Source organism: Anoplolepis gracilipes, chromosome 16 (genome assembly GCF_047496725.1).
Source record: "Anoplolepis gracilipes chromosome 16, ASM4749672v1, whole genome shotgun sequence".
Lineage (NCBI taxonomy): Eukaryota > Metazoa > Arthropoda > Insecta > Hymenoptera > Formicidae > Anoplolepis > Anoplolepis gracilipes.
The window spans coordinates 3,739,407-3,765,620 of NC_132985.1; the positions used below are offsets into that span (position 1 = coordinate 3,739,407).

Consider the following 26,214-nt stretch of genomic DNA (forward strand, 5'->3'; position numbering starts at 1 on the left):
CCGTTGCGCACAAAATTATTTGAGCGTATTTGGCTATAATTCATCGCAGGTGTCGACTCGCTGAGCAAGCAATTCGTGTGGCTCTGCGAATTTACGTTAATTTCCACGAGGCGGGCCACGTGCGCCACTAGAGGAGTTCCGAAACGGAGGAAGTAGAAGCGGCCGGTTAAAGTCAGACAACCGTGTATATGCACCGCTACTGCAGCGAGTCTACTGTGTTCTCTTGTCTCGGTCGTAAGATTAAAGGTACGCCACCAGATGAAACGCGTGTAGTGTACAAACATATTACGGTCGGTATTACGCTTCCAGAACACGTGTACGATATTTTCATACATTGTTTTAGATTTATATTTTATTAAGTTTATATAGTTATTATGTGTGTGTGCGTTTTTTTTTTTTTTTATAATACCGATAAATCTGTTTTACGTCAAGCCATATTTGTCCCTAAAGTTGGATATAAGGAGCATTAAAAGAAATGTGAATTTACGATTATATTTCTCGAAGAATACAAATAAGAAAGTCCACTTTTCGCTCATGAAAATGTCCGCAATTTATTTGAATGTAAATTTATGTACTCGCGTGCGAAAAGGAAACTAAGTGAGGTTTTAATGTAACGTGACATAATACTTGTCGCGAAACGAGCTTAAGGAAAAAACGCCGGAAAGGACGACGAATCCGCGACGGCCAAGGGGTCTTCTTCCCCCTCGAGCGATACCCAAAAACTTTTCCGGACGCCAAGCGAGTTATTTACCGCAAGTCGCTCCTTTTTCGGCGCGGTTACACTCGCCACGGGGGAAGTGTGGAAAACGACGCGATGCTTATACAGAGCGGGCCATAAAAGCCGCCATAAATTGCGCCCTTGATAAAAGTAGCTATATTTAACGCCGGCCACCCGCTGGTTACACCTGAATACGAATTCATTCGTCTTAGCGGCGTACATTTTATCCGTAGAATACGACGCGGGTCCAAGAATCGCATTGCTTTCGGCTTCGGGATTATGGCATATTTGCCGCTGCTCGTGAGTTTCGCTTCTTATTCCCCGTGGAATCCAATAGGATCGACTCGAGCGAGTGCGACACCGCGATAGTCGTGAAACGTAAAGATTATTATATAAGTAGATTTTCGATTTTATTCGCTATGTCTCTAATAATAAAAGATTCTCTCACGTAAAGATTCTCCAACTGCAAAGGCTGCAATTTTTATATTTTTATGCAACTTTATAACATATATATATCGACTAAACATATAATAATCATTTTTTTGCGTTAAGTGTCTTTATAATATTAAAGTAAAGAGTCAAAATGAGTAATAAAAGATTGCTGGTTTTATATATATTCTTATATATATAATTTGCATTAGATGTATTCCATTTATTCTTTCATCGTAACTAAAATTAATGTGAGCTTTGTAGTTGTATGAGATAATTGAAAACTGGATTATAAAAATACAAATTTCTATTTTTATTACGTTTCCTTTCATCAACAGAAGCTTTGAATAATGTGATTATAAAATCTAGATAAAAAGTAGTAGAAACACATGTGTAATAATAATGAAATTTAACTATTTTTTGTGTCATACACATTCTATCACCGTATAGTTACGTTATCCTGCTGTTTGTCGACAAATACGCGATATGGACTTTTAATGAGTAACTTTATGTGTCTCAAAGAGAGATACGGTCTAAAGATAAAGAGAAAGTAGTTTATGAAAACATTTTAAATAATATTTTTTGTGTGAGTTTTATATAAAAAGCGGCCAATTTTAGATGGAAATTGCAATACAATAAATGACGAATGTAAAACTATGCAGTACAACTTTCGATCGAAATTGATAGTTATTGAATTAAAACTCGAAAAAGTTGTTATTGAATGTTGTTTCCTGCAGAAAAACTATCTCGATTTTTTTTCTACCCTTAAAACACATATATATTACTATTAAAATTGTTGTATAAAAGATATAAAAATATAATATTAAAAATAGGCAAATACACATTTTAAATTTAAAAAAAAATCGTAAATGCTTAAATATACACGAAAAAATTTGCAGCAAACAAAATAAATCATATTATATCATGCTTTTTTTATTTTTTGTTAGATTTTAATGGGGAAAAAGGTACTTCTGTTCATCTTTCTTATATTATATCGTTGGAAAGATGAAAGTTTCGCTTCCAGACAGAGAAAGCAGATATTATATCCACCGCCGATTGTCTATCCATATGGAGGAACATTCAAGGTACTTGAGTCTCTAAATATATTTTTGTCTTAAAAAATTATTATTAATCTTATTTCTTAAATATATGCGGTGTTAAAAATATCTATTTATTTTATTATTTAAATGTCAAGTTATTCAGAGCGAGATTCTTCGCGTCGGGATAGTTGAAAAGAGATTCCTGATTAATTGAGAAACTAATTTTTGAAGTTTTCCTTGTGCACATATTTTAAAATTTTCCGTATTTTATTACTTTCCTTAGAGAACGCGTTAACTAATTATGATTCTCAGCACATAATATTTCGCATGGTTAAACAACGAGTGATAGTAAATCTTCTTCTAGGCGTATTCTATATATATATCGCGGCAACTATTCTCCGTCCAACAAGCCAATGACACTTTCTATCCTTGGATGTGGTAGATTTCCGTAGTTGCCTTGTAGTATGGGTTTCGTCCAAACAAACTTTCCGTCTCGATGCTCAAAGAAACATTTCTTGAACAAGTTTTGGTTTAAATGCAGTTAGTTTTACACGTGTTCCGTCGTTTCAGCATCAATCGTTAAGTGTGGGAATTGAATTTACCGTAGTTCGGTGTAACATGATGTCTCAAACGTTGTATATTGTTAAATTTAATTAAAATCTGCGCAGATACTTAGTCGTTTTCATAGAGATATCTTGCATTTTATCATATGTAAAATACTAAAATAATAATAATCTTATACAAGTTTAAATATTTTATTATAAAAAAAACACTACTCATTGTATATACTAATAATATATAATATATTACAGTGTATTAATAATTTATATTGAAGTACAGTTTTTAATTTAATAATAGAGATGAGAAAAACTAATCAACAGATTAGATTTTATTTTCATTGTGATAATTATTATACACAATTTATGACAAATTTATTATTTTAATTATTAAAATCTATAAAAAAGATGATGAAAATGTGTTCAAGTCGAATTTCAAGATTGTTACAGTTTTTCCGTATATTTGATTGACGTTTAGATGTGAATCTTTAATTATCGACGAGTTTAATTTGTTGAAAAATTTCTTTGTCCTATTCTATCCAATAGTAGACAAAGATAAAGATGGTACTTATTTTTTCCTCTGACTTGTCTCGTTTTTTTAACAAAAAACTGAGCATTCCAGAAAAATATAGAATTCACTGACTGAACCATATCATTGGAATAAATCCCTTTATTATTGATTCTCTAGGCGAGAATCTTGAAAAGGGAGGACAATGCACTTCTTTTTATGTTTCATCCTCGTACCGAAGTGGCAAGTCAAACTTAATGTTCGCTGTATCCATCTCCGAGAGATTTTCTTTAGCACATTGTCAAGTTATTTGTTAACAATTTATACGAAGAGCTAATCTTGTAAAGTCTCGTGATTGATGAACTGTTTTGCGGACTCATCTTTCAAACGGCTGTGATTGTTCTATTAATTTATTGTGTTACTGCATTCTTAGTTCAATATTAAAGTTAACATTTTTTAACAATATTAAAGAGTATATATATATATATATATATATATATATATAATATATATATATAAGTTCTATAAAAGTTTTAAATAAAAATTGCTCACACACGTGTAATGTCTCAATATTTCCTACAAATTTATTTTAACCAATTCGATTAACAGATAGTGCAATTGAAATGATTTCGTGAGTAAGGTAACGAAATACGCCAAATTCTTCTTAAGCACAGTTTTGCACACAATTGCCGGTAGTAGCTGTTAATGTCTTCGACATAGCATAAGAAGCAGGAGAATAAATAAAGTAGAGAAAGTGTCCTGACGTCCGCCACAGAACGCGATTGATAATTAACTGCAGTTTTATCTGTGCCAGCGTCCTCAAATTCTCTAATTAAATAGAAAAACTTTAGCTGCAGAGTTTTCGCCCTTGCCGCAGATGAGACAAGGCTCGATGCCATGATGAATTGTTTGTTTTGATTTTTGCTGCCGTAGCGAGAATCTTCTTTCTCTCTTTCTCTTTTTTTTGATTCTCAATTAAAACCCTCTTTTCACTCCTTCTCTCTTTCTTTACAAAGAAGAAAACTTAACGAAAACTAAACGAAAAGTTCGCCAAATACTTGGCATGTAAATCATTTTTAATTCATCGTTATGCTTGTCATAGTACTGTTATTCTGTATATAACATATTTTTTTTTTTGTGGACTACATATATTTCAGTAATGTTTATTAAATAGCTTCTATAACTTACGCAGCGTTACGAAATTTTATAATGAATAAAGAATTCAGTTAAATATAAGCTTATAGTATATAAATTATGCAATTTAATATTCAGAAATTTATTAAAAAATTTATTGAAAAAGTCTTGTATTTAATAAATAAAATATAATAGTAAAGGCTCTTGTATTTAAATTCTGAAAAGTGACGTCATGACGCGATCAATGCATCAAGAAATCATTAACTAAATTTTAAACTGTACAGTTTTAAATCGAGATTCAGTTAACAAGTTTCCCGATAGCGATAGTATCAATATATTTCCTTTATAAAGAATAATATAGAGAACATGCTTTCAGATAGTCTGATATCTCCCAGGGAATCGCCTTGACATTTATGGGGCTACCTGCTGGGGTTTTTAAGTTCATTGCTACAGTTATATCTAGTATCTAGTAGATGCTCTGTGTATGATGAAAAGATATCGTGTATACTCTATCGAATCCGAGTGAATTACTTTATTGCATGTAAAATGTACACTTAAAATAAAAAAATCCAGTGAATTAATTATAATTTGCCTCATTTAAAGATAGTTAGGCAGAAATTATTGAGAAGATAACATTGACTATCTATGTTAAAAAATAGTTTCTTTATTTCTTTTTCAAATAACATATATTGTAAAATAAATGAGCATCAAATTAAACAGAATAATAAATTATTATAAATTAATATATCTAAAGATTTTACAGATAAACATTGTTGTTTCGATTACTAACAATAAGTATTAATAGTTACAAGTTTATTAATTATAGAAATTATTTAATCTTTACAATTTATATATTAATAATGTCTTTTATTAAATTCAAACTAATATCTACAATAATTTATATTGACAACTTGTTTATTAATTTGAATTCACGATTTTAAAGAATCAGAGTCAAGTTAAAGATATAAAAGATATAATTTCTCAATTTTATGTTTTTCGATAGCGGTCATGTTTAATATTATTCTGTTATAAGAATGAAACGTGTAGGATGTAAAAGGTAGAGGGATTAGTGACGATAGCACAGCAAAAATGTTGGGAGCGGATAAAATGAGGCTCGATGTCAAATTGTTTGTCTTGATTTAATCGCTGCCTTAGGGAGGTTCTCTATATTAGATAATCTTCCCTATCTTTTTCTATCCCTCTCTTTCTTTTTCTTTCTCTCTCACCTTCTCTTTCTATAGAGAAGAAAATTTACGAGAAATTAAACAAAACCTTCTTGAAGTGTATTTGATCGACGTGTAAATAAACGGTTTTAAAAGTGGGTAAAAGAGTAATCAGAAAGAACATTTTTCCTTTTCTTTCCAAGCATAATTATTCATGACAGCAATTGAAGATGCTTGTTATACTAAAGTATAATCTAAAGTATAGTCTAAAGACTTGAATAAATAATATATTTAAGATTTTTTAATATAATATAATATTCACACACGTATTCTAAATGTGACATTATATTACACAAAGAATTATTTATTAATTTTATTTTAATATATGATTTCTTCTAAGCTCTCGTTATTTCTTTAGAAAATATATTGTACAAAATATATTCTAGAAAAAATTATAAATGTAAGAAATATAATAAAATAATAATGAAAATAGTAATATCTTTTCTCTGATGTTAAGAAATAGATTCAATTAAACGTTAGAGCTTCATTAGGTACAAATTGATAAAATGTTAAACAAAGTTATGGCACTCTTACTAATTTATTTTTACTTTGAGAAAATGAACGAGAGAAACGCTAAAAATCATTTAAAAAATGCGATGCTCTAAAACGGACTTTGACAGTAGATTATTGTTTGTTTCAGCTTTGCTTTTTCACCATTTCTTAAAAAGAAGAAATAATAAATTTCGTGTGCATAACGTAAATATACGAAAAAGGTAAATTGTATTCAGGTCAATGCACCAAAGGACATCGAAGTATACGGTACGCTGATATAAAGACGATAAAGTAAATCGATATCGATTGTTCGCGTTACTTACAACGCGAGATGGTCGTTGATTGGCCTTCTTTCCTGAGAGAAAGAGAGCCTTTAATCCCAGAAGCAGCGCGACAATTGTAAATATTTGAATGTTTGCCTTAAAACGCGAGGGGGCGACCAAAGAGGGAAAGCGGATTGAACGCATTTCAGGTCACCGCACGTGTAAACTCGCGGAAGAAATGATGTCGGGGTTTGATTGTGATTTGCGACGCGAGCAAAGAGGAGAGAAAGCACAATGTCGGGGGAGGGGGGGGGGGGGAAAGGGTAAATCTTCTTTTTCAATTCAGCGTTATTCTGCAAGGTATTACATCCTGTAAGTAATATCGTTCTAACGGAAAATGCAGCGAGTCGTGATCAAAGCGCAGTTCGAATGCATTTCACGAATGCCTCTGTTTTATTGCGTACTCGATGAAGCGATACCGGATTACAATATCCGTTAAATATCGCGAGGGAAGCTTGAAACTCCTGGTTCCTGCGTTACCAATTTAACAAGAGACGTTTGTATTTCTTCTGGAAATCGGTATTCTCGTCGCGCGCGCTTTAACAAATGCGCAATATATATACGGAATAAAGGTAAATTCCCATGTAAACATTCGAGATTGTTGAAACAAAGCGCGTCGCGATCGCTCTTGGGAGCTCTAGAGATTCCTGATGTAAATGCATTCCGAAAATACGGCAGGGGATCGCGGAGAGAACAAGATGCTGCGGGCGCAGTTTTGCGTTCGTTTTCCCCGGCGGGAAGATATCCCTATTTAGAATAGGGATATCGATCTTATCTCGTCTTGATTTCTACAGAAAGATGAGATCCGGTCCACCTCTCGTGGGAAAATTCAGATTCCACCGATGTAGTCAGGTAGCAAAAACGCTGCACTATTTTACAGTGATAATAATGATAACGATAATATGAAGTGAGAGAAGTTTTGCTAGTGCGAAAAGTTAATCGAGAGAATTATATGTTATTAATATATAGCGATATATATATCTAAAAATTGGTTTAATTTGTTAAACATAAATATTATGGGCAATTTGAACTTTAATTTTTCCTTAGCAAATATATCAAAGTATCTTTTAATAATTTGACATTATTATGTGTAATCATTTTTAAGATTTCGCATAAAGCAGGTTTGTTCAAGTACAGTGCACAGTTATGACAAAAGTGTTTACCTACCTATTTTTTGTTTCTTTTTCATTTTATTCAATGAAAGAATAAAGGTCAAGAGAAATGTTTTATTCGCGACTAGAGAAAAACTTGAACAAACCCGGCATTTTAAGATATAAAAATGCCGAAATTATTTCAAATGCTATTAACTTTGTGCGCGTGTATCAAGAGAATAATTTAAGATTTAATGTTAAGGGCAAAAGAAAATGAAGACAGAATATATAACGAAAACAAGTATTGTGTAACAGATAATACATTGTACAAGTAAAAATAATTAATTAATTAATTAATTAATTAAAATTTTCTCTCTCTTCTAAATCCAGTTTTTGCAAATCTTTTTCGACAAAAAATGTGTAAGTATTCTTCTTTTAGATGCTCAGTTATTGGACGTAAATTGTGCAATGTTTCCGATATGCAGCGACCTGAATAAATCGATAAAATCTGAATTTGTTATATATTAATAATATGTAACAGTATTCAACAATATTGTATATAAAATATTTTATTAATACTCGAATAAACTAAAATATTAATTTATATGCATAATATCTTACTAATATTAAAATATTAGATAATATATTTAAAATATAAAATAAATATTTAATTAGAAGAACACTATTAAAATCCAAATACAGGGATTGTAAATATTCTCATAACGTTTCTCAAGAAGGAGAAGCACCAAGTAACTACATAAAACTGGCAGTGCATCTTGGCAATGTTAACTTTTGCATAAATAATACGAGGCATCTAAGCAAAGTGGGAGCCTCGCGCGTCATAAAAACTAATGCGAGAGGAAGGACAGGTTTGGCGACTCGCCAGAGAGTTGTATGTAGCTTCTCTGTCATCTGCAGGTTGCGAAAATAGCATAAGGATAGAGATCTTCCCTTGGGAACGAAGGTGCATCATCAAAATATCGTAGCTTGAAAAAATCAACTGGAAAAGTTTACGATGCAAAAACGCATCGAGGAAGTTTCCCCATAATATTTCATGCTGTACATTCATTACAATTACATTCCTCGTTATTTCACAAAACGATAGATCGATATTTCTGTGAGCTAGTAAGACAGTTTATTTTTCCCTCTCGTTCTCTTTGAAACGCAAGTCTTGTCCCACATTTATTCCGGTCTCTCATCGATCTTTTTCGGAAACGTACCGAGCTCTGGTCATCGCTGGCCACGCATCTTTATACCCAATAGCCGCCGATGTCGTTATTGATACTCTTCCCCTTTCATCCATCTTTTTGCTGCTCGGTCGAGCTAGTTGGATTTGTGTGCTTCTTTCCTCCTTCCGTTTCGTAAGATTGATTTACGCGACGGCGCGTAATCTCTAAAATGAATTCGTGGAGTCCTACTCCGCCCATCGCGGTCAATTCCTTTCCTTACGACTAGACACTATGCCTGGCATATGAAATTTTATGTTTATTGCGAGAAGCCATCAAGAGGGAGCACACGACATCAACTTCCTTCGTTGCGGCCGCGTTTTCTTCTTCGCTCCCCGCCTGCGCTGACAATCACCCGGGAAAATCACAAAATTAATTCCCGCCCGTTTCCCGTTTCTCCGCATCTCTTCTATACTATAGCCTGCCTATACTTTTCCGAACGAGCAAGTAAACTGCCACTCTCCTCTCGTGATAGATCCGCTCGCGGCGCATATTTTTTATCCTCCGACCAAGTCTGGAAAAGCTCTTGTTTTTATCTCGACCGTTCGAGATAGATCTTTTATATTTTCGAGGATAAAAGAAAAGGAAATATTTCAAGAGCGCGATCGCGAGATCCTCTAAGCTCTTTTAGAAATGTACGAACTCGCTTGCCGTCCGCGGTTATCTTGCTTGGAATTTTGCGACGCTATTTTGTAGAAGATCTTGAGAGAAAGTCATCACACATTGCATTTAATTTAATATTTAATTTCAAGTATTTTATATTTTTTTAAATCGATATTTTATTTACATTGATACTAGATCCTTCCTTTCCGTTCCTTTTTTTTTTAGTAAAAAAGGCATGTTATTGATTATCGAATATCTCGAAGTGTATTGTTGCCTCTTTTCCGCGATGCCGATTGGTTCTTGGTTGTCAAGCATTTCGTCTGCTGTGACATGCTTCATTCGCTTTTGCAGCTGTCAAAACAGTCAAAACTGTCAAAACTGCAAATTTTGACAATTGCTTTGTGTTCAATAGTTTAATAATTTCAAAGTTTTTTCAATACTTTGTGACACTTATTCATTTTGACGAGAAATAAGAGAAAAGGAAAAGACAAGAAGACAAAGAGAAAGAAAGAAAGAGAGAGAGAGAGAGAGAGAGAGAGAGAGAGATTAAAAAAGAAAAATTGAGAAAAAAGAGAAAGAGAGAAAGAGATATTGAGAATGAGAGTGAGGGAGGAAAAACTGAAAGAGAGTAAAGTAGAAAAAAAAATGGGATATTTTGTATATTTGCATATTAATTTTTTAATTATACAAAGAAAGTATTACGTATAATTGTTTATAAAAATAATATATATATATATATTATGAATGATTTATACAGGGTGTCCGGTCGCGACCGCCCTATAGCTGAAGGGCAGATAAAGCAAATCAAACTAAACATAAAAGTCCTCTACTATTTTGCGATTTGCGCAATAATTATTAAACTATTAATTAAAAACGCTCATAAATTTGGAAAATGTAAAGAATTATATATAATTTTATATATACAATAATTTTATTCTAATTTATTTAAAGACATTTTTTATTTTTCCAAATTTATGAGAACGACGCTGTTAGTGCTAATAGTGCCTCCCCGAACGCGACCTATGTAAGGAATGGAAAAGTTGAATTCCACAATTTATATTTGTTTTCTTCATTGAATGATTTCTCAGCTAATTAGTTAGCAGACATCGGGTCCACATTTGTAAGAATAATCGATTGCTCGTTAAATAGTTTTATAGAGACATATATTATTAACTTTCTCCGGCAAGCTTATAAGTCTTTAACATTATAGTTTTTTAAAATTACTATTTCTTTATCGAATGATATTCTTTTTATATCACTAGAACACCACAAGCGCTACGCGCGCGCTTGTGGTGTTCTAGTATATTAAAAGACTTATTTATATGTATATATATTCATTAAAAAATGACTGTGTATATTGAAAATGTTTTATATATATTTTAATTATATTTAAACATCTAAATAATAAGTTATATTAGAAATGACATTATCTACAAAACTTGCAAACGACTACATATCTAATAGTCAGTGATGCTATTGCACAAATATATTTATATATGCATTGTATTTGCGACAAGCTCATCGTAGGATATGCAGTGCCCGTACAACTCTCCGGCAGAACTTTGGTTTACGGGCAGAACTTTCAGTTCCAATACGTCTTGCCGCAGAACGCGACGTTCTTCACGGAGTTCTTCGAAAATTCGTCACGACGACGTCGTGAAAGTGTTAACTGGGACGAAAGGATGACTGTCTACAGACTCTTAGAAGAGGGGCTTGAGAGGTGAGAACTGGTTCTCTATATTTTCAACACTCACGTACTGCAGACGAAAATGATATCTGCGATGACAGCATGAGAATTTTATACATTTATGTACGTGTAGGTGCACACGTTTCGAATGATGACAAAGTAAATTTTAAGAGATAAGAAAATTCGAAAAAATTATTCAAATATTTTTTCTCAGGGGAAGATTATTCGCAAAAAAAGTTCTTTTTTTTAATAAAAATATTTCTTATATGTTCAACACTAATTAAAAAATGTAGATATTTATATATATTTATTGACTATGTTAAAATATTCTACATGTATATATAATTGAATTTTTTTCTACAATTTACAGAAAAGGGATAGATGGAAGAGAATGCATGAAAAAAAGCATTTGCGAAGCAGCGATGACGCCTTTAAAGGATGAGGGACTCATGGGAGAATTATTGCATCTCTTGCTCACGTAAAAAAATTTAAATTACTATATTTTTATGCAACTTTTTATATTATTACATTACTTTTTATATTATTACATCATCTTAAAGATTTCGGGGTACAACTTTTATTAATTTTAGGCCTCAACAAGGAAATAATGCATCCTTAGATTCCGAATACTTTAAGGCTCTAGAATTTGGACAGAAAAATTATAATTGTTCGCTGATCTACGGATCATGTCTGTCTGGTCAAGGAATTTTGGATCAAATTTCAAAAGTGATAATATAAAAAATTGTAATACAAAGGCAAAAAGTAAGCATCACAAATTAATTTAACTGACAGAAATCTTTATTTTTAAATATCTTTTACTGCATAAAATATAAAATATTGATTCTATCGAAAATGATTATTAGAACTGATATGTTAAATTTACAATATAACAAACTACAGCGTGCATACAAGAAAAGCTAAGATTATAAAAAAATTTAGAATTATAAAAAAAATAATATAATATATGATTTCAAATATGATTCATATTTTTGTAGTTAAGATGTATTGTATTTATTTTTATATCAAAGAGAGATCGTTTTTTTATTTTTATTGCATCTTTTTATAAAGTAAATTTCATAAATTAAAATTTGCCGTTATTATTAAAAAACTAACCCAATTTTTCCTATCAATGCATTCAAGATAAATAATAAATTGTCTACAATTTAACGTCATACAAACTTTAACTCTTGAATGATCAAATCAATTTTTAAATATAAATAAATAATGCAAGTTTGCTAGATGTGCAACATGTTGGAAAATTTTTTTATTATGCGTACGTGCGGTTATAAATAATGATTCTCATTCAAGTAGGAAATTCATAAAGTATTAATTCATAGTTTCTTGTGATAATATTAACAAAAGTGCCTAACATATAAATATATTGTGTCAACGAAATACATAATTTTATTAAAAATTAAAGGCTTTTTAATGTATAAAATATAAAATAAAGTGTATAAGCGCATTTTTCTCAAACATTCGATGCTAGTGGCTTATTATTCCATTCAATTATGTTTTATTATATTTTGTATAAAAGTGAGCATGTTTTCATGCAATTGGTTTTATTTAATTGATATAAAACATTATACCTAGAGAAAAGAGCTCTTTTAAGATCTCTGCGTTCTGTTTTTTTTTTCAATAGCCAGTAGGAATACGTATTGAAATTTAGGCCGAATTTTTTTTGCTTGAAGTAACATAGACATTCCGGCCATTAATGTGACCTAAAATTCCCGCGCTTTATTTTCAACAGAACGCAAGACTGAATATGCAGGCTCACTTGAGACGTGTAAATAAACATCTGTAAGATGACTAGCCTTTGATGTGTCTTTGAAAATTATGGTATGTCAATATAGTAGCAAGTTTTAACTCTTTGAATGGCCAAAGTTAAAAATATAAATATATTATTATAATTAATATGAGTATATTGTTATATGTTTCTCGATAATGTTTATGTGTTTAACACAATTTCTTTATAAAAAATCGACATATAAAATATACGTTTAATCTGATATCTTTCAAGGAACAATTTTCACATTGTGTGCAACTCCTTAGATTATAAAATTTCGAATAAAAAAAAGATTTAATATGCATTTTCAATTGGTTATAATATTACGCGCAAACATTCTGTTATACTAAAAGTGCTCGAAAAAAGTTTTTAATCTTTATACTCGAAAAGAGTCAGCGATAACTACTTACTGAGAAAGTGCCGTTGATTAGTTCTATTTTACAATATATTTTATTTTTTTTAACATTACTTATTTATAATAATTTTTTAAAAATTGTTAAAAATAAATCTTACTTTATTAATCTACATATCTGCATATGTTTTCTCCGGATTACATATATGTGCGTAATATATTAAGTACTATTTAGATTACGCAACGTTACCAAATTTTCAAAATCAATAGATAATTCATCACGTTAGTCGTTAAATAGCTATAAACTTATAGTTTATAATATATAAATTACTCGATACAATAATTACAAAAATTTACTAAAGAAGTCTTGTATTTAAACTCAAACTGATGATATCAATACATAATCAATTTATCAAAAAATTATATTAAACTATATAAATTTAAAAAATAAGATTTCCTTTATTAAAACTAATATGGAAAACATACTTTCGGATAGTTGGATATCTCCCAGGGAATCGCCTTGACATTTATGAGGCTAAAAGCGCAAAGAGAAACTGCGCATGTAATTTTAAATGAGTGTATTGTCTAGTCGAATTATAATTGTTTGATGCTATTAAAACCCGGTAATCACCGGGAAGATAATCATCTGGCCTCATTAAAATTGTTTGGCAGAACTAACCGAAGAGATAACGTTGACTATCTATTTTGCAAAACAGTATAATTTTATTTTTTAATATCAGTTGTTAAAACTTTTTTTTAAATAATTAAGAATAAATAATTAGATATTTTAGTTTAATTTTATTAATCTGATACTTATTTCCTCTATAAAATTATATACGTATACGCGAAATATATTCTTATTACGTACGATTTTACTTTTTTTATATTAGTTATTTATAATAATTCTCTAAAAGTTGTTAAAAATAAATGTGGTATTTTCATCTTAGTTCTCTTTCTTTATCGATTACATATGTTTAATTTATAAGTATATTTCACAGTAAATTGCACAGTGTTTTTATTGACTATTGACAATTTTATCGTCATACTATGTATTGGCCAGATTTTGCAAAATGTCCCTATACAGTTTCTTTTTTTGCAACATTATCTATAACTAACAATGCACAGAAAATATAAATAACTCTTTCATGATATCTTTGTCTTAATTCTATTAACTAATTATATTTCTTCTATGGGTTATATTTATGTAAGTTACAGTTTTACATCTGAAAATATCACGATTAATATTTCTGATTTTGGCCATATAGTTTTTTTATACAATTTTATACATATTTTACAACGATATAAATTGATAATTGTAATAATTGTATCAAAATCTTGGATTTCAATCGATTCCTTATTGTAATATTTGTGCAAGATTTTTATTAAATATTTTTAAATAGATTACATCAATCTGCCTTAAAAATCTCACAATCAACAAATTCATATCTCCATAGATCATAAAAGTTTAGAATAAGCATTGATTTATTAGTAGAATTCCATTTTACTTTATTGTAATAAATGTTTCGATAATAATAAGGTACATGAAAAAATATGTCGGATAATAAAAATGAAAAATCAAGTTATATTACTCTTATAGAAAATTGAAGTAATTTTTTCATCAAAATTTAATTTTATCGCGTAAATGATATTTTTTGCAATTTTAAATATTCATTTTTCGACGTTCTATATTTTATAATTATTTTCTTTAATAATGTCAACATGGCACACAATCAATATTTCTATATAATAATTTAAGATATGCAAAATAGCAATTCATAACTTTTCAAGATAGACTAACCGTGTATTACGCAAATATAGAGTGACAAGTAATTTCCGCTGGCAAAACTTGACACTTATGTACGATGACGCGAAGTTGCGTTAACGTTATATCATAGGCATTAAAGTCAACGCAAATGACGTTCAGCCAACATGGTCCAACAAAAATAGGGCATATGCCACTTTGTAGCACCTCTTGTAAACGCTATTACATCTTTACGGTCAGTACGCAAAGAGCGATCAAAAATTAAAAATCGAAAAGTGAATAAGTCAAGTGCACAGGATAGATAGCTGCAACTACTCTGATATTTACTATAATAACATTGAAATTTTTTTGTATTTGTGTAATTATAAGCTTTACAAGTTTATCTGTGTATCTTTTGAAAAATAATAGTTAACGTTAGCATAAAAATGGTTCTTTTAATTTTCTTTCATAAATATTACTTACAATTAAATGACTATATATTTACTTAAAGAATTGTATATTTTACGATTCATTTATAAGATGTTTCATCTATTAATTAAAATTGTATTGAGCCAGTCGAATGACTGGAAATATCAAATAAAATTGATGTGCGAATGAAAAAAAGAATTCGATGGATATGATCAATTATGAAAATCATCGCGTTTAGTTACACTCGAGCTAAATTAAACATAACCGATGTATTTCACGCATTTAACACGTTAACGGTGCGTGGATTTTAATGAAGGTGACAAACTAACTCTGAATTATATTGCAAATAATTTGCCATTCGAAATGCAAACATGACGCAACGAATACAGTTACATGTGTTACTTACACGCAACACTGATAATTGATTGGTATCAGAAACGCGTAAAAATCGATGTGTCATTCAATGACAATTAAGTGACCGTTATGTGTCGCGGAGTTAATGCTAACCAGACTCCTCATAATTCGCAAACGAGTCGAGCGAGCGTAAGAAGGTCGAAAGCAGGAGTGCAAGGGTAAGGGGAAGTTGCCCGGCTTACGTTGTAAACGTTAGCACGAGCGATCGTAGTGGTTGCTCGAGATAAGCGTCGGTGGATTCTGGGGTAAAGCGTGTCACGTCGGAAACTCCGACGCACAGAACTCGAAACGGATTTCACAATATAACTTTGTTCTAAGAACTCCTCGCGGCCCTGTGAGTCATCCCAACCTCCCTCACCCCCATCTCCCTTTCTGTCTTCCTTCGACCAAGTCACGAGATAGTGCTGATTATGCGCCTGTCATTCTCCAGCGGTGTCTACTTCATCCTTCTCGCAAACTTGGGATTCGCTCACTCTGGAAGGCCGATCAGGGCCCTGGCCTTTCGCAAAGGCAGCACTTTTTTCGTAAGTATCGCGTGATATTTTCTTTCTTTTTTTTTACTATAAGCGTAAGCATGTTATATCGATATAATTTAAGGGAGATATTATCATCGAACATGATAGCTATTAATTATTTTACTTTTTAAAATTTTTAAATTTAAGTTTGTACAGTTTGTTGATAAAAAATTAATTAAACTATCCTTTAATAAGAGGTATTTCTTTATTTAATATTTAAAATCTCATCACGAAAATAACTTTATATATATTTTAATCAAAATGTTGACACAATGTTGTCAAGAATAAACATTTGAAATCTCATTAAAATAATTATACGGAAATGAGAAAATTTTAATTACTATCGTTTATGTAATTTGTACATAAAGATGAAGCATGCTCTCATAATCAAAAGTTAACGAAGTTGTAGAATAAATAAATTACGTAAAATGAGGGTGAATGATCGTATGGAAAATTATTATCAAGAGAATTTATTTATTCAAAATTGAAAAAACAAATTAAATTAAAGAGACAACATGCAGAAGTTGATAGAGCAAAGTAACACAAACTACTGGAAACTAGTTGGTATCGTGAAACACTTGGCACGAAAAAGTTACAAACACTAAATTGACAATTTGTCAAATTTAGACGGTCTGGTGGAAACATCGATTTCACAATTTTCTATAATTGCAAGAGAAACCGTAACGCAAAAATTATGAATAAAAGGTCAACCGTGACAAAGACACTATCTGTCTTGGAAAGAGTTTGTGAACGAGTTGCGATAAAATAAAGTTGTAAAATATGTGTAAAATGATATAGTTAATCAACTTGATATCGCGACTGTTTTCAATGTCCAATAATTTAATTACCACATGTAAAGCTTACGATTGCATCCGTAGCTAAAGGAAGATCAAATACTAAAAACGGTGTGGAGGAAATCAATAGACAAAGATAAATAATACGTTCACAAAACTGCATTTTGCAAATGATTGTCCCGCTTTGACTCTTTAAATTGAAATTCTAACGCAGTGAATATTATCGTGTGTTTAAAATGTGTAGTTCAATTTCGAAAATATTGAAGGGACATTTTTATATAAAATACAATGTAACGGGTATCCATTTGTGTTTAAGTAAATAGTTAATATTTCGCAACAAGTAGGTCGAACAAAATAAATGAAAAGCCATTTTAGAAAAAATTTGTAGCGAAAACTTTGAAATTTAAATAAAATAAATAAAAATTTTATTTTAATTAAAAATTAATTGAAAATTTTATTTTTATTTATCCTTATTTTTTATTTGAAAAATAAATAGAGCCTTAAATATCCATCATAGTGTAGAAATTACGATGCGATTTTAGGAGGGTAAAAAATATTAAAAACATCTTTCGAGTTTCGTTTGAAACTTTTTTTAGATTAAAATTTATTACAAAATCCATGCCTCTGTATAGTTTTTGTCTCTATTGTAGAAAACTCGATGAAAAACATTTTTTCTTTGGTACTTACAATTAGTTCATTTTGACATTTTTAAACTGACTTGAGCAAAGACTCAAATGAAAGTGACAGGTCTCATGTATCAGACCCTAGTGTTTAAATAACCGCCAAAATTAAAGAAGGGAATATAACCATTTATTTTCAACACAATTCAAATTGTTCCTCATTATATATTTATATGTTTCGCCCGATCGAACTTATCACTGGAAGAATGTTATCGGAAATATTTTGTATCGGCATTGGCATGACAAAATCGAAGGGCCAATGGATATATCATTTGAAATTAATTACATTCTCATTATTTTGTTGGACGAGATACGCGAAAATGTATTCGTTTGACGAAGAGATTTGTGGAATTTTTTACGTCAATTCTCGCGCGCACAGTAATTCGCTCCGATTATTTCGGTTTTTCTGCCATTTATTTTTGTACAAATCGCATCCTCTCTTTCTCTGTTTTCTGTCTCTTTCTGTCTTTGCACCGCTCGCTTTTCCCGAATTTCGATGTTCAAATGCAATGAGGTGCTTGTTTTTTTCATCTTTCGTGAAACAGCTGTGTGTGCGCGCAAAACGCGAGGAAATAAAAAATATCTTCCTCACCTTTTGTAATTTATACGATTTCACATCCGGCTTCGTCGAACGTAATACGAATAAATATTATCTTTCTAGAAATACCTGTTACATGATGTCTCTGAGAATAAATTTGTTTGTTGGGTATCGCAATAACAGATTTATTGTTGACAGAGTAAGCAGTATTTTTTTAAACTAGCCGATATTCTCTATTAAATTTTTATTGAAAATTAAAGTAGGCAAGAAATTTATTTTTATCTACGTTTTAAATATAGAAAAAAATATAGCAAAAAATCTTACACGATTATGTAATTAAAAAAATCTACTATTTTATAATTTAACATAATAATAAATTAATCGTAATTTTCGATCAAATTATAATTACTTGTAAATTATTCGAAACGTGCGTATGTAAAAAAAAAAACGCGGATACGCGTTAGCCGATATCAATTATTACATTTTATGGAATGTAATAAACTGTGGTTCCAGCGCGGTATTAATGAAAATATGCGAATTAATCCTATCTCCGGGATTGTGTGCAGAGGAATGTACAGGAAGAGGGGAGGGGAGGATATAAAATAGATGGAAATCCATCTATTTCACTTCCGTGAAAAAAGCATCACTCGCAATTTCGATGTATTAAAGGAACATGGGTGCATCAATGGCAGGTAAATGGATCGCTCGTTCGAACGGGTCGTAAAAAGCCATATAAGAATCAATGTTGAATAACATCCCGTATCATCCGTGCCGGCGCATAGCATGGCACTGTTTATGCAACGTCTGGTGTGCCGTTGCAGAGAGAGAGAGAGAGAGAGAGAGAGAGAGAGAGAGAGAGAGAGAGAGAGAGAGAGAGAGAGAGAGAGAGAGAGAGAGAGAGAGAGAGAGAACATGAGAGGTGAATTTATGCGCTATATGTACACGAGACTCTAATGTAAACCGATCGGGGCTACGTCCGTATTTTCGCTTTAAAAGGCACGAAGCCGCCGGATGGCGGGTATATTTTGAAGCACCATGTAACCCGGGACATTAATACGGGATGAAGCTTGCTCGCGTTTTCATCTACAGTAAGTACAAACCAAGAAAAGAAAGATGAGATTCAGATCGATGGAAATTTATTGGCGGTATCGCGGATGCGCAGAAGGTGCAATGTTTGTCGAAAGACGCGATATGCTCAGGAACATCCTAGTGTCGAAATTTCATCATCGCAACGCCGTGTCAAAGTCGCCTGCTTTCGTGTTTATTTTTTCGCTGTCGCAATATGCGCAGCACGCTATTCTCCTTTACGTGATCATATTTCCCCGAATATCCTCGAGACATTTATATTTAATAATGTTTCTCGATGTACGAGAATTGCATGTCAAAAGTATCCGCACAGGTAGCGATCTGCATTGACAAGAGAGACGAGGAGAGCGATCCTGATTTACAGACGATGATGATATTACAAATATAAAATTGTTCTTTGAAATAATGGAATTAAATGTAACGCGAACAAGAGAGAATATACGTATATAGTCTTTGTTCCCTAAGAAAACAGCAGGTGTCTCTCCGAAATATCCGAGCATTGGGGTCAATTTGTATGACAGAAGAATTATGCCACCTGATGATAATCCGGTGCACTTACGACGAAGTGCACCGTAATATCGATGTGATACGCGCTGTGTTTACCATGTACATTATTCGATGTACAGGACTTAGGATCAATATGCATGAATCAACGTTGTCTCGTTACAATCCGTCTATGTATACGGCAACACTCAACAGATTATTCTCATCGACATAGTATTACTTAAGCACATAAAAAAGTGTTACTTTAAATTCTTTTTAAGAAGATGACATTTTTGGAGAACGTCACAACAACGAATGCAGTCACGCACTTTGTGTCGTATAAAAACTGCTCGAAGTCAGATTTAAAAAAGTTGACCAATGTAAATAATTTTTTTCATAAGATTATGACTTCAGTTTTGAAATAATATAAATTCTTGAAAACACATGTCAAATCATATAAACATTTAATTCCGCACTCGGTAAAAATAATGAAATTATACGAAGACAATGTATTAATGTATTTTTGTCAGCGAAAAGTTACGGAATATAAAAAACAATTTAATAAGATATGCTTCGAAAAACGAACTTTTTGTCGATTTTGTTAATTAAATTTATCTCAACGTGCTATAAAAAATATTCTCTTAATTTTACAATAAATTAAAAATTTATATTATAAAATTATAAAATAATAATACAAAATAAATTCCATGTTTTATTTGATGCAGCATTAATTAATTATTAATTAGTATATTAATATGAATTTCAATATACAAGGAACGTAGGTACGAATTGTTGAAGAAATTATCGTATATTATAAATACTTAATCACGCAACGATAATTCCTATCTTTTATTACTTCATTTTCCTTTTCGAATAAATAAATTACAAAATATTTATTTCCTGTAAATAGCTGTAGGCCTTTATATATTTACAAATCTTTAACCGTCAAGTTAATTAAACGTACGAGCTTGATAATCGCCAATTATAGTTCACAGAGAATGCTTCATCTTTTGAGTATCTTTTAAAGTTTAGATAAACGCGCAAAGTTGTGCGACCGTCACGTTTTCCATCTAGCTTCTTATCCTCTCTTCCTTGCACGTCCGAGAACGCGTTTTGGAAGCGGTGGAGCACTGTCGGAAAATTATAGACACATATACACCCGACACACACCCGACGATCCAGCGCACATACATATTTCGCCCCGATGGGCTGGCGCGAGGGGCGCATAAATCCGATCGCCTTATCGTATTTTCGGCCGTTAAGAAACAGAGGTGGTAAGGTAGCGGGATGCGAGCGTCTGACAAACGGCTTGCCAGATCCAGGCGACACCATCCTTCCGGCGCGTTTACACGGGAGAAATATCAGGGCGCGATTCACGCGCTGGTTAATAGGCGCCGCGAAACCGGCACCGGTTCTATCCGTGGCAGCTTTTTGCGCGAGGAGGAAATACGTCGAGGAGATCAAGCGCGATTCAGGATAGACGCACTGGTGAATAATCAGTTGAGAACTATTGTTAGCTAATACAGTGTACATCTCGTGATACGCGATACAGAATATTCCGCGCTTTGATCTGTCTATGATTCTGTTACAATGAAATAAGGCTTTGTTATCCTTTAAATCTATCGAGATTTCAATAGTTTTATGTGCCAAAATTTATGTATTTTATGTATTTTATTAAAAAATATTAATATTAAATTAAATTAAAATAAAATTAATATTTTACTGAATTTTGTAAATTTGTAGATATATGTATAAATTGCGGTTTATATTTAATATATATCTCCAGCATTTTCAAATAAAAGAGAATAAGAACGAAGACAGGGAAAATGTCACGCGCGGTATTAAAATTTACAAAGTCTCTCAAATATTTCTCTATATTCTTAGGACAAGTTGATGTTCGAGAACTTTATTTACGGAAGAGATCGATAAGCGTTATGGGAGATTTCTCACTGTATTGTTTGCGTGGATAATGAAGGAATAACTCGTAAGAATCACGGCGACGCGGAAACTCCAATTTTACGATAAGTGTCTCGTTATTTATGAGCAAACGTAAAGATAAAATTACGAGGGGTGATCCCTAAGGGAGAGGAGAAAAATTATATGCGGCGCAAAAGAATTATAGTTAGAATGCGCTGTTATTGCCTTAGATGGGGAAGTAATTCACAACAGAATAAATAATTCGGATAAGACGGAAATCGGGTTTACCCGACAATTTCGACGGCGAAGTGAACGGCTGATCGGAAATTCAGAAAATCTCTCTTTTAGAAGGATACGGCGAAAATTTCATATATTCCCGCAATCCTTTGATACAAAGTTATGATTTCAAATTCCGCAGGTGAAATTTCCCGCGACTTCCAGCGCGCAATTTCGCGACCCTCCTTTCGATCCTATTTTTAAAGGAATCTTTTATACATGTGGAATATGTGCAAAATTTATTTAAGATTATTTTAATTACAATAATTGAATAATAAAATTTAAAATAAAATTAAACTGTAAGTGTTCGAGTACCAATCGAACGCAATCTAGAATTATTTTATCTGTCTATTCTGTTCGATTCCGAATTTATTCAGACATATGGATATATCAAGACACTAGAATATATTGATACTAGAATATTTAAATATATCTCTCCAGAGTATTTTCGTATTTTATATCCTATAGCTGCGTCATTTCGAAAGGACTACGCGATAACTTTTGTTTGACTGACAGACGAAGAGCAAAAGTTAAAATAACTCCAGGATTCACGGTGAATAAATGATCTTTCAGTATCGGCTCAACTACAAAATAAACTCGCTCCCTTACACGGCGATCTTCGCGCAAGCGTCGGGCTTTAAGACGACATGGCAACTGCCCACCCCCGGTGACTCTCGCAACATCCGGTCTGTACCTGACATTCACGAGTGCGCCGAGCTCGTGTACGAAAGGTAATAAATACTGTAAATAGTCGCGCTGTATAATGTAAGAATAGTGGCAATCGCGAGGGAGCGGTATAGATGGCGAGGTACGCGGGGTTGATGAAACAGTGATGTCGGGGGTCGGTCAAGCGGTTAAAACGAGGGTGGTGCGGGAATGTATTTCCGGCCGACTGACCGAAGACATCCGTTGCCAGCCGTTGGGATCGCAGACAGTTGTCAAATGGTGCAATGTCGTCTTCCGTGCATCGACTTTTGCAGCGATGACTGCAGTTTTCTCTTTTCATAATCAAGGAAATTTAATCTGTACATTTTTCGACAACACACAATTAATAACAAAGGCAATTAGAGTAGTTAAATAACTGAACAGAATATAACTCTGCAATAAATTCCCATAATAATGATTATTTTTCAATAATTACACGAGTCCTTTCTAACGAGTTTTAAACGCTTATTGAATTTATTAAATCATCATTTCTCGATATTATTGAGAAATATCGCGCATTTGTTGCAGTGTCGTAATTACCGTGATTGAGTTGAATTTATTGACAGTAATTAGAACTCTAGTTTTATCTCAATAATGCATATCTCTTTTCTGGTTATGTTTAAATAAATTGATTGATTGCGATAAATGTTTCAGCCACGGTTTCGATGGACGTTCTTGCTTACTGAAAAATATCTGTCAAGCGTTACAATACACGAGACAGCAGGGCGGTGTTATAGGGAAGATTTTGAAGTTATTTGCAAGGTAAGAAGAAATATATTAATTTTAATTACATTGTATCAATCGTCTTTTCTTGCTTTCAGATCGTACATTGATAATGACACTTGGCACGAAGACCCGCTGTTCTGTGAACGTCATTCAAAAAATTGTCCTCTAGAATTGATCGGATTTAATAGTTTTACAGAGAGCTAGCATTTTCTAAAGTATCAAAGAGTGCGAATTAACGAGAAATTATTCATATATCAAACAGATATGTAGAATAATACGATGTGTAATTATTTCTATAAAATTAATATTCTATATATTGTAGTATTATTATTCACAAATCACACACATTTCTTTTATACGTGATCTCTTGTTAATTGATAAAAGGTTAAGCTGTTATTTTCTTGGCAATGTTTAAATATTATTGCGACTAATAATGATGTAAATAATGTATGCTAAAAAACGGAGCAACTTTACGTAAGTAAACCAACAAGGAAAACAGTTTAAAATTGTGTCGCTCTGGGATTTCTAGTCGTTTTTGTAAGAGATTCTTTATTTTTCACATTGAAATAAGTACGGGTTACAAAAACGCTTGAAGACCTGCCTCATTCCTACGCGATTGCCCCTACAGTTATCACTAGATGACACTGTGAGAAATGACAGCGGTTAATGAAACATTTGTCACGCTGCAAAACCGCACTCGAATTATTCCGGGGCACCGGACACGGCAAGCGATAAAATATGGTGGTACGTCAGCCGACTAAATGTAGTAAAAATATACGTTTAGCTCTAAAGACCGGGAAAGAGAGAGAGAGAGAGAGAGAGTGGAGCACGTATTACAAAAAATGAGCGAAAGAATATTTCTACCGGGCGTTATATACGGCCCTCAGCGCCATTAATTTGTCTTCGTATAATGGCTACCGCGAAAAAAAATATTTCTCGTTTTCGTGCATTATTCTTTCTCTTTTCCGCCTCTCTCTTTTCTGTCTCCTTTTCTCGTATCCCTTGCTTGTCACGTCCCGCGACAGGACGATTATAATTGCTACTCACGGGCAGTGCTGGTCCAGTTCCAACGAAAAGCATTAATTTGGACTATCGCATGACTATCTGGCAATTAAAAAGTGCCCCACTTTACGTTCGCCATTTGCCAACGCAAACACATATTATTCAGGAGTCAGACTACAATTGCTGACTTACAATTACACTAATGAGCTAAAGTCGCTCGAGTATCTAAATAATATGATAAAAAGTTTACATTTATACGTGTAATAATAAAAAATTACTTAAAAGAAGAATATTTTTGTGCAAAAAAACCTTCTCGATTTGCTATTGATTACTTTTCAAATTTCACGTCTTGAGCATTCATTTCTTTGATTATCTATTATACGTAAAAAAAAAATAAAAAAAATTAATTAATTTTAATTACAATATTATATCCAATATATCGTAATGCTGTCGGTATTTTTATACTTTATACAATTACGTCGAAAAAATTTTTCGTTTGAAATACATTTCTTGTATGTCTCTCACGGAGCTGTATGCTAACAAAGGAACCATTTTTCCGTAAATACATACTTTTAATTGCTGTGCATTGTTGCCACGATGAATCCCGTGACACAGACTATTTCATTATAAATGTACACAGCGTAGTAAGATTGCTTTATTAGCACGTAAATGAATTCGCGATGTAATTATTTCGAGTTTCATCCATGGTGGAAGGCTGCATTCAAATAAGGATGTCAAAGGTCGGTATCCGGTCCAAGTTTTAACGATAGAAAATATAAATTGTTAATTTCATGTCAGACTATATATAATAAAGGAATTTTGTTTTATAATAATTATTCTCGAATATACATGTTAACGGAGAGATAAATAACGGAGACTTCGAAGGCGCGCTGAAACTTTTATTATAAATCAATGATTTAACATGGATCATATGATTCTCCTAGGTACCATATTTCTAAAGATTCACATATATCAGACGAAGTGTTAGGAGAAACCATGGTGTTTCTCAACGAGAGCTGAATTCCAAACTTCTTTTTCTCCCAAAATTGACCATCGGAAAGCCCGCGAGGGCCATAGATGTGACTTCAAACAGACACCTTTCCACAAGAGGGAGAGAAAATTTCGAAACATTTTTCAAACAATGTCGATTGTAAAATTAAATTCTATCGGGCGTAAATAAAGTGCTGGTTACACGATCTATCGATGGCGCATCATTGCTAACGCGTCGAAGACCAGGGCGGGAAACGTAGTAAAGAAATTTCTTTCCTACACATATACTCCCCTCTCTCCTCCGGCGGTTTTCGTGTCCGCAAATTGCGGTAACTTCCATTATGTACATTGGGGGTATACGTTTCTATTCCCCACGGGATCCCCACCCGACGAGATACCCCGACCCGACGATCCGCGTACAATAAAATCAATCTGCGATCGTTCCGTTGAATCGGCTGGATAAAAATCCGCGAATGCGAATACCACCCTTTCGGAACGCTCGTCCCCGTTTCTATCCGCGTTATTATCCCAGAGGAGAGGCCGTCGTGTCGCGACTGTCGCATTCCAGGAGAGAACGGGTTATAATTGCATACGACCGCGGCCCCAGCGGGCCGCGCGTTAACGAAAAGCATTAATTTAGAATGCTCTGTGGTTTTCTTGTCAGAAAACCAACCACGCGCGCACAACTCCCGTATGCAATTAACGGAAAGCGCTGTGCGCCCCCGTTGCAATAGCAACACAGAAGTCGAAAA

At 32.7% G+C, this 26,214-nt stretch overlaps 3 protein-coding genes across 3 annotated transcripts in view; 2 read left to right on the top strand and 1 right to left on the bottom strand.

Moving 5' to 3' along the window:
• LOC140674577 (uncharacterized) overlaps window positions 1–26,214 on the bottom strand; it is a 114,022-nt gene that overhangs the window by 44,399 nt on the left and 43,409 nt on the right. The gene's annotated exons all lie outside the window — the stretch shown is intronic.
• Window positions 189–11,769, top strand: LOC140674737 (uncharacterized). Its single transcript, XM_072908505.1, is given in 6 exon segments — window positions 189–218; window positions 220–246; window positions 2,095–2,232; window positions 10,862–11,064; window positions 11,402–11,509; window positions 11,622–11,769. Coding segments are annotated over 6 exon segments (654 nt in total).
• On the top strand, window positions 22,601–23,674 carry LOC140674830 (uncharacterized). The gene is made up of 3 exons (XM_072908677.1): window positions 22,601–22,770; window positions 23,399–23,506; window positions 23,566–23,674. Exons 1-3 carry the CDS (start codon window positions 22,601–22,603, stop codon window positions 23,672–23,674), a joined length of 387 nt encoding a protein of 128 aa, XP_072764778.1.